The sequence below is a fragment of the Epinephelus lanceolatus genome, chromosome 18 (assembly GCF_041903045.1).
Source record: "Epinephelus lanceolatus isolate andai-2023 chromosome 18, ASM4190304v1, whole genome shotgun sequence".
Taxonomy (NCBI): Eukaryota; Metazoa; Chordata; class Actinopteri; order Perciformes; family Serranidae; genus Epinephelus; species Epinephelus lanceolatus.
Window position 1 is genome coordinate 34,904,209 of NC_135751.1, and position 10,268 is coordinate 34,914,476.

At 42.5% G+C, this 10,268-nt stretch overlaps 1 protein-coding gene across 1 annotated transcript; it reads left to right on the top strand.

The window, feature by feature from the left end:
- Positions 1 to 1,318: 1,318 nt before the first annotated feature.
- On the top strand, positions 1,319 to 7,232 carry emp1b (epithelial membrane protein 1b). Its single transcript, XM_033643797.2, has 5 exons — positions 1,319 to 1,471; positions 3,159 to 3,246; positions 3,969 to 4,077; positions 5,657 to 5,797; positions 5,889 to 7,232. Exons 2-5 carry the CDS (start codon positions 3,169 to 3,171, stop codon positions 6,047 to 6,049), a joined length of 489 nt encoding a protein of 162 aa, XP_033499688.1. The 5' UTR covers positions 1,319 to 1,471; positions 3,159 to 3,168; the 3' UTR covers positions 6,050 to 7,232.
- Positions 7,233 to 10,268: the final 3,036 nt, after the last annotated feature.

Sequence of the window (10,268 nt, forward strand, 5' to 3'; positions counted from 1 at the left end):
GCCCAGAGCGGTGCAGTGCATTCTGGTAGTTGTAGGTTTTCTACCTCTTGAGGAAAAGCAAATGTCACAGTCCTTTTTCTCTGTTTTCTTTTGGAGTTTTTTGTGTCTTTCTGCTGCACTGACAGCCCGGTTTTATGTAAAGACCATCTTTCCAGTGGTGAAATACTTCTTTAATATAGAAATGGTAATTTTGTGGGTGTTTTTTAGGGTGTTTCCTTCCATAAAATCCATTTAAATGCTGCATTGTGAATTAGTTGTTAAAATTCTGAATGTGTACAACATACAGAGATCCTCTTATCTGAGCCTGATGTAAGACACTGCTCTTTGACCTAGTCCTCTGAGGACAACAGTGTCTTCACTCAGCGTGTCTGATACTTGTGGACATTTAGGATTATTAGATATGGTTAGCGATGAGGCTCTGACATTTGCTCTCTGCCTCGCTGATGTCAGTGATTTGCCACAGCGGCCACCATTAGTAATCAGTGAGCTCAGTGACGAACGAGTTATGTTATTATGTGTTATTATGCGATGGGACATTTGCAGATGAACTCTCAGGGCTGTTAAAAAGATCCTCCCTCAAACTAAACATGTGATCCGTTCAAGAGGCAGATGACTCACTGGGATCACTGGGACCATATCAATCGACAAGTAATAATGATGGTGTGTAGCATTTAATGAACTTTCAGCAGTGTGAAATGTCTCCAACAACCCCCCTTATTCCTCCCTTTAAATTCCTCTCTCATTGCCCTCATGTCTTCCTCCCTCCATTCTCATCGCCTCCCTCTCCTTCCCTCATGCTATGACTTGCACTCATTTGCCCCCACCTCTTTCTCCCTCGCAACCAACAACATTCCTTCATCCTGAAACTCCTTCCTCTGTAACAAAAGCGGGAAAAGAAAGAGGGCGGCAATCAGGAAGAAACTCTACACTTGTGCCTGCCTGTGTTTACGCACCCAAGTTTGACTTTTTTTGTTTATATATACACCAGCAACGATGTGAGTGTGATTAGGGCCCGGGCTGCAGCCTGTCTCCATGGCAGCATGCGGACAATCATTGTCAATAAATGTTATGGGAGTTCCCCCCTCAAACATCAGTGAGTCATCAGCTGCCCTCACCGGAGAAAATCACCACCAGCAGCAGCCGAGTGACAAAGACATGAGACACCAAGCACAAAAGGAAAAAGATATATATATGTTGCCTAACCCACAGAAGTTGTGGAAATAGTGTGAGTGTGTGTAAAGTAGACAGAGAGAAGGAGAGGGTGGGACAGGGAGCACAGTGTAGGAGGAGGGAACAGATTATATGATCAAGCAAGCCAGAGGCTGTCTGGGGTGTGGACTTAAAAAGAGGGCTGGGTAAAAGTGGGCGGACGGGGAGCTCCTAGTGTTTGTGCATTTAGACTCAGAGTCTGACATTAGTATCCTTGACTGCAGAAGGAATTAGACTTGAAGAGACACACAGCTGCCAAACAGTAAGTCAGAAATTCTTCTTGTGCTTTTTGATCCTTCTGTTTATCTTGTTCTCTGTAGCTGCTTCAGACTGATAACACTGAGGTTTTGAAATTGAACTCTGCGTCAGCTTTTATGTCAGAAAAGCAACTGTGGAGCAGTAAAGGCAGGTGTGTACCTTCAGCATACCTGTTCACCCCCACAGGCAACTTTGCTATTGATAAAGGCAACTCCCTCATCAGGTGAGGCTGCTCTCCAGATGTGTCCACTGCTAAAGTGAGTGGAAATAATGTTTTAAAAGGCACAGGACGACTTTCCTGCGTGCTTTTTGGATTTCTTAGCATTCTCAAACCTCGCCTCAGCCACATGTATTCCATTTGGCGTAATGGAAAATATGCCACATCCAGGCCTGGTCTCAAAATCCCAGCAGCACCAGTTGACACGTCTTGTTTTCAGGCAAGAATTTGGAAGATCAAAGTGTTCCACAAGTGTGTTTTACATTAAAGAAACTGCTGAGCATTTCACTTCTTGGATTTTTTCTTTCCATCCAGAAGTTGTTCATTAAAGTTTTGGTCATCTGGCAGAAGGCTGAGCTCTCTCAGCGCTTCAGGGAGAAACTATACAAATATTTAAAAACTCAATCTCTCACTTTGTTGTTTGAAGCTGGTGGAATATTTGTACGGATGTGTCAGGCGTGATCACATATGTACCAGCGTGCCCCTCTGCGTCTGTGTTTGGTTGCGTGTGAGTGAGCTGGTGTGTGTGTGTGTGTGTGTGTGTGTGTGTGAGAGAGAGGACCCAGCCCTTGACCACTCCTTTACGGTGGAAAGACCAGCGCATTCCAGATGTGCCTCTTCCTCTGTTCACACCCAGTGCGGCCTCGGTGCTGGATGCAGATCGTTCAAACACGAGTGTAAATGCGACAAAAAGAGAGATTAAATGTGTGAAATCTCAGAGCAGAGCCACCTGTGGAGGCACAGCCATCGCAGTTACACTAAAGAGGCTTTAAAGAGGCACAGAGGAGAGGGTTTTAATTGTTTTGGGGGTTACAGTGTGTGATAACGTGCCGTAATTCAAACCAGGGGGATCGGGCGTGGGCCAGCCAGGCTGCAAGGGTAGCAGGTATTCTCTACAGTTATTTTAAGGAGTGGCGGGCTTCTTGGAAGCACAAGACAAGCCCAAACTCATCTGCCCGCCATGAACTTCCCTCCTTCACACACACAGACACCCTCTGTCTTCACCAACACTACCTGTTCACCCAACTGATTTAGTTTACTGATTCCTGTCTGCACAGAAACACATCAGCACCTCTGCACATGTCGAAAAGAAACTTTATCTCGACGTTTCAGTGTGAGCGCGTTAGCTGCAGCTCAGAGTAATTAGAAGTTGTGAAGCCACACCCTGAGTGGGTGCCAGGGTTTGGCCTTGCTTTGCTGCTCTGAGTGTGTTTATGAAGATGTGTGTGTGTGTGCTTGGAGCTGTCATTAATGGCTGCCTCTGTGCAGCCAGGCAGGAAGTGTGGAGCCTTTGTTATTAGGCATGTTTGATTCTTTCTGCTCACAGTAGCTGCCAATCTGTTCAGTGTGTGTGTGCGTGTGTGTCATTTGTTTTACTAGGCTGAGTGAGCCCTCCAGTTATATCCACCCTGCATAATAAAAACAGCAAAGTGGTGTAACAAGTTTCCTTTTGTGCCTCTCTCTGTTTCCCCAGCACCGTCATCATGCTGATCCTCCTCGCTGCCATCTTTGTCGTTCACATCATCGGCATCATCCTCCTCCTGGTGGCCACCATCGACAATGTGAGTGCATTTTGCCGTGTTTTTAAATGCTGGAGTTTTATTCGCAGCCACCTGTTCAGTGTCACACCGCCCACCCCCACTCCACACAGACACCTCACAACCTGAAGGCGTAATTGTCCCTGCATAATCCCCGACTTCCTCCCGTGTTTGAGTGTTAAGATGACAGAGCTGAGGAGTTATGTGCACGCTGACAGACAGCAAAGAGTCAAGACTTGTGAGTGATTGGCTGCACTCGAGGCACACTCATTCCTGCTCTGTCAAAGGTCCGCTGTTCTTCTCAGGGCCACATATCTGACATTTCTGGGTGACAGACGGGCCGAGGCCACTAAGTGCATCTGTGTGTGTGCATTTAAACTACAGGCAAAGTGTCAGTCAGACGGCGCGATGCACTTAGACACGTAAATATGTCAGATGCTTGCTTGTGTTGCAGCGAGCGTTGCATACTGTGAGTGAGACCTGTGGAATGCCACAGTGACAGGTGGATGTGCATTCCTCCCTCTGATTGTCGTCCCTTTGCCTGCAGCTGCCCCCAAGTACATGTCAGAACACAGGGTGAACACACACTCTGGCTCTGCAGTGATGTTTACACACACTCCTGCTTTGAATTATCCCCATTTTTCCTTCCTCCCCTGTTCATTAACTTTACCTCAGCATGCAGGAATGTTGTACACATCAATACAACTGCAATTTAAAAAACTTTGACACTCTGTCTTTACCTTCAGGCCTGGTGGATGACCAACACCATTTCCACTGATGTGTGGGCCCGGTGGGAAAACATTGGCGGAGTGTGGAACTACACTGATCTTCCCACTGGTTCACACTACCCTCAGGGTAAGCCACACACACATGCACACACCGCCCATGCTGCAGAGAAGCAGAGTGAGGAGAACCTGTTTCCATGAACACAGCACTTGAACACTTAAAGTTGTATTTACTTTATAATAAAAGCCAAAGTTTGCCGACAATGTTTAATTGATTTCCTGCCAGCCCTGCGCTGCCTTTATTCTTCACCAGAGACCAAAATGTTTCTTTCCTGAACATTATTCATGCCTAAATGATCACAGTAGACATCTTTTGGTATCATTTAGAGTTTAACACTCAAAAACCCAGCTAATCCGGCCAGAACTGATTGATAGCTGTCTAATGAAGTTCGTCACATCACCATTTTCTACACATCAAATACGAAACTTTAAATGATAAGAAACAGAACTGTGTTTTCTCCCAAAACTTCACGTAAATAGCTGCAAACACATTTTTAGTTTGCAGTTATCCAAATATTTCTTTGCACTGCAAATTAGGACTAATGTAGCTCAAAATGATGCTGCCATGTGTCAGAACAGAAATCAAACTGTGCAGCTAAATTGACAGTAAAACATTTGCCTACCTCCAATATGGTAACGTGTAGCCAAGTACCCCTTCAGTGCAAAACATTTTTGGTGGAAAATGCGCAGAGAACAAACATAAACGATGGTTAAAAACTGCACTGAAAACAGGAAAACTGAATATAAAATGTGCTTTATCAAACTACTTTTACATTTTTTATTGATGTTATTGTTGTATAATTACTTTAGGGATCATGCATGACTAATATTTTTTAAAATAGCATTTCAAAAAAATCGAATGTACCTCCTGCAGTACTCCAGAGTACCCCTAGGGGCGTTGTGCCCCTATTAGAAAACGAGGAGGTTAAAAAGAGAAAACATCACGGCGCCATGTCATGTCAAATTATTGGGGTACAACACATGCGCAGAGAGATCTGGTCTGCACTTGCTGAAAGGCTCAATAGCTGGCACTTTATCTCAGAACATGGGGACTGATTCGTCGCACTGAGGCGTCGGCAGTCGGTTCAGTCATAATATATTTTACACAAAAAATAAAGATATGGGTGAGATAATTCTGCAGTTATTGAAAAGGTCCCTAATAAAAAACCATAAACAAATGCTTTCTATCGTGCATCGGCCACCATCTACTCGAGGCAAAAGTTCGGTCAGGCTGAGCGCACCCAAAGGTTCTGTAGGCACACCCAGAAGCACCTGAGCGGACACTGTCCCTGTATTTCTTGCTGTAACATGGCATCTGCAGTGGCATTGCACATGTGTAATACCCCATAACTCTCACTGGGTCCCAGCTGTCACTGAATCGTCTTGTTTGAGAAACACTGGTTTGGGTCATAGATTAATTACAGCTTTGGACCCTCAGAGCAGACAAAGTCGTTGTTTGTCTTTACATGGCAGCATCATCAGCATGTTTTAAAATCCTAAAATGTTTTGGGTGTCTGAACGTAACATTCCTGCCTGTCAGCAACTGTCTGAATGTCATAATCTCAGTGTCACTGCAGTGTTACTGTTTCCTGGGTGTGTCAGAAACACAGCACCTTCATTGTGTTCGTTCTCTCTGGCTCCCCCTGCAGACTACCTCCAGGCGGTGCAGGCCAGCTCAGTGCTCGCTTGTATATTCTCCATCCTGGGCATCTTTGTGTTTGTGGCTCAGCTCTTCACCCTCCCGAAAGGAGAGAGATTCACCATCTCTGGCGTCTTCCAGCTCCTCGCCTGTGAGTGTCTTTCTCAGTTTCCTTTTTAAAATCCTTCCTCCCTCTGTGTCCTCTAAACCTCACTGACGTCTCCTTCCTTCCTTCCCTCCAGGCCTGTGCATCATGATCGCGGCCTCCATCTACACAGACCGCTTCCACATCGACGAGAAGTTCGGCTGGTACGGCCACTGCTACATCCTGGCATGGATCTCCTTCGCGCTCACGTTCATCTCCTCCATCACTTACTTTGTCTTACGCAAGAAAACTGCGTGAGAAGGACACTAAAGCTAGCTCCACCCAGCCCCAAACCTTCTAGCTGGATCTACTCTCTCAACTGAAATCTGGTGTTAGTCTCAGATGGTGTAAACAGTGTTTATATTTGCTTGTTTTTGGATGTCAGATTTGAGCTGCTAGTGTAAATTCAGCTACAGCAGACCTGTTGAGCCTCTCAAATACACACTTGTGTTTGATTGAGCCTGCTGTCAGATAGGCTCAGTCAATCCCAGGTGTATTTGAGTGTATTTTCAACCCACAGTTTGGGCTGGATTTCTAAGGCATCTAAGGATTAAGAAAATTTTTGTTGTTAACGGAACAAATTTTGCCTTAAGATATAAAATGCTATGATAAATTAAGATCTATGGAGATGTCTGGATTATAGCAAGAGCAAGTTGAAGAGTTAAATCTGTGGTCTTTTTTATGTACATTTACATATGGATATAAGTGTTGGATGAAAAGGGGTGAGTTTATGATTTTAGTTTTTTTTTTTCTCCTGTTATTTTATTGTTAGTTCATCAATTTTATTTCATTTATCTGCTCTGGTCTTACTTTATATATCGTGCCACTAATTAAACAGAGTGTAACTACAACGCGACGGAAAAGCTGTGCCTGTTTGAAGTCGTAAAGAATCCATTCATGTCACCTGTTGTGGGTTTGTGTGTGATCTAATGGTGTGATGACATAACCTGTAAAATCAGTAAAACAATACAGCCGAGTTTTGTAATTATTTGTGATTGGGAAAACATCAAACTGGATTAAATGTGGATGTGCAATGTCAAATCATAAACAAACTCTGACACTACATTATTATATTAACTACTTTAGGTCCGAGTAATGAACCCTAAAGTTGCAGGACTTCAATCATTTCTAAACGCAGCAAACACAATATTTTACAGACTCTCAGTTACACCAAGCCTGTATGTATGAAACATAACATCTTACCTGAATTCACTAATCAACTATCTGTAAATCCGACCGTATTACCGATCATATCTGCTCTATTTCCAGCCAGCGCGACAGACAGGCGCCTGCCTCGACTCTGACAGCGTGAGATATAATGTGTAAATATGTTTCCCATGATGCTCTGTATGTTTGATGCTGTTTTATTTTTGCTACCGTTATTTCTCATTATGGATGACAATGATTTTTACAACATTAAAACTTGATTTACAACCAACAACTGATGCTTTTTCTTTTGTTTTTTTCTCCATGTGTCATGATTAGGAGTAAAGAGTTGCATGAGTGTTTGTCATTTGAGGCTTGCAAAAAAAAGGCAGTCTGCAGTCTGATGATTAAATTTATTTAAATGTTGTGCATTGGCCAAAACAAGATATTTACTGTTTAACTATGAAAACTGAAATAGCTTTAGCAAGATTTTTCTGAATAATACAGCATATGAAGCATCACTGTGCTGTGTGCAGTTCATAAAACAGACACTATACACTATATCAGAACTGAGCAACCCAATCACTGGAACAAATGTTGGCATCGTACGTTTTTGCAAACCACAGATGGATATGTTACTTTTGCACAATATTATGTAGCACAGTGGTTCCCAACTGGTGGGTCACAGGTCCATCCTGAATGGACCACAAGTGAATCCCAAACATGTCAAGTTTGTAAAACACACTTTATTTTTCAGTACAGTGAATTTTCAGCACTGAGCATTTATTTTGAAGTGCTGTTTCCTGCTGTAGAGTGAGTGAATAACAGACAGCTGCTTGACAGAGACAGCAAACTATCTCAGCAACATGGCCAAACATGCATGATGATACTGAATATATTAAACTGTGTGGACCTTGAGCTAATGACGCAGGTGAAATCTGGACCCTGTGGTGTAGCAGATACATTGAAAATTTATATATATATACAAAGTTGTGGTTAGGTTTATGCAAAAAGCACTGGGTTATGGTGTCAAAAACATCAGTCAGTAATCTGAAATCAGACATTCAGCCTATCTCTTTATTATATTTTGCTTCTTTTTGACACTTATTATATCACTTTGTGTTTTTATACTGTTTGCTTATTATGTCGCTCTTTGTTTTGTACAGTTAACTTATCATACTGATCTGTGCGTTTTTTTTTTTTTTACCGATATACTTTGTGCTTTTTTTCCTATGTTGTAAATGTCCCCACTGTGGGATGAAGAAGGGATTATTTTAATTTATGTTTTAGCTTAAAATACCTGGTTTGAGGGCACAATCCCCGCAGAAAAAGCAGTGATGGGACACGTGCAGCAACATTCTCTTAAATTTCTTTTATATTTTCTTTTAATTCTTGTGAAAGGAGAAAAAATGCAATGTCAATTAAAGATGCACCAAACGATCTTAACCATCCAAATCAGCACGTACCCAGGTGAGCTGATTAAGTAGTAAGTAACACCACCATACAAGGCTGTAAGAAGAAGAACTTCTGCAGCAGTGATACTGACGTACTGTTAAAGTAATCTAAACAAAGTAAACATGATTTTCAGCATTACAGGAAAATCAAAAGCCCAGCAATGGCAAAACAGTGATGAGGGAAGTATTTAGATCTTCTACTTAAGTAAAAATACTCTGTCACTAATAAAAGTCCTGCACTTAAAGGGGCAATAAGCGGAAATTCATCATTTCTAGATTGAAGGAATTAAAAAATTGCAATGTGAAGAACTAGAGGTGTAATTTCATCTGGAGTATAGCACGACCTCACACACCCTCTCTCTGTGTTCATCTCCAGCCCATTGTTTACAAGCCGGTCCAGCTACACATTCATGTACGTTCATGTGAATCGCCGCCTCCTCCCTCCTCTCGGAGCCCTTGGCCCTCCCTCTCTATAAAAGGCTACAGCCAGTGAACAATGGCAGCGCGTATTTTCGAAGTGAAATGGCGGAGAGCGGAACGTCCACATGAAGACGACCAGGATCCGACATTACCTCTAAAGAAACAACGGTTGTTGGCAAAGAAGTTGTCGGATAAAGAAAGGGACAGAACTCGGATTAACATTGGCCTTGCATTTCCAAGGTGGAGAGCACTGCGAGAGCTAAAGGGGCTGCAATCTGACTCGGCGCTAGCTCTTCTTCTCCTGGACAGGCACAACATAGTCAAATGTCTGTTTTAATTAGTGTTACAGTAACGTTAGACACATGTCGCTATGTCGATTCAATTAAATTTAATGTTACAATCGTAGCATGGGTTAATGTCCGGAGCTTGAGTTATTAGCGGCTCGGTCCCAGCAATGGGTCAGGCGTTACGGTTGTGTTAGGTGAGTAGCCCGGCAGCCCAGCTAACATTTGCAATTAGCATTGTAAAATGTAGCCAGGCTAAAACATCGCTTTCACTCATGGAGAAGAGTAGGAACGTTAGCATTAGCTCCCGGTGTTAGCACTAGCCGGGATCCGGTGATGGCTCTAGCCGAGTCGGCTGCCACCGGCTACTGGAGTAACTTACAGCTATAGAGCGCTTCTACCAGCTCCTCTAGTCACTGAGCCTCGCCTCCATCTCAGCAAATATATTACATTTATTACAGGTACCATCATCATTGAAGTAGGCAGGGGAATAGCTAAACACAGCAGACCGAGAGTGAGTGAAAGACATGCTAACTGCTAAACTAAGTTTAGATGAAGCGAGTGGGGGGTGGAGAGCAGAGTTAGAGGGAGGTGTGGCTCATGACACACTTTGTTTTGGTCTACACGCAGTGCACAACAGCAAACCTAGCGGTGAAACGATTTCACTTTTTGCCCCTTTAATATGTCACTTAAGCAAAAATCTGTAAGTACAATCATAAAAATGTTTCTAAAAATAAAAAAACACAGGCTAATCAATGCAGAATAATTTTGAATGATTTAATAAATTATAATAATTAAAAGGAAAAGCAGTAAATCTTCATATTTTAGAAGCTGAAACCATGAAATGCTTTTGAGTAAAAAATGACGTTTATCAAAATAGATGCCAATTTATTTTCTTATCAACTAACTAATTGTTTGAGCTGTAAAATTCTTAATTTGTAAAGTAACTAAAGTTATCAAATAATTGTAGTGGATTAAAAGTGCAATGTTTCCTTCTTAAATTTAGTGGAGTAGAAGTAGGAAGTGGCATGAGATTAAAATACTAAAGTAAAGTAAAAGTACTTAAGTACAGTACTTCAGTAAATGTACTTAATTACATCCAGCACTGGTCAGCAGAGGGACACACAGTAACTGAAATTACAGTAATTAGGATCAGCGGACCAAGAAAGAGAA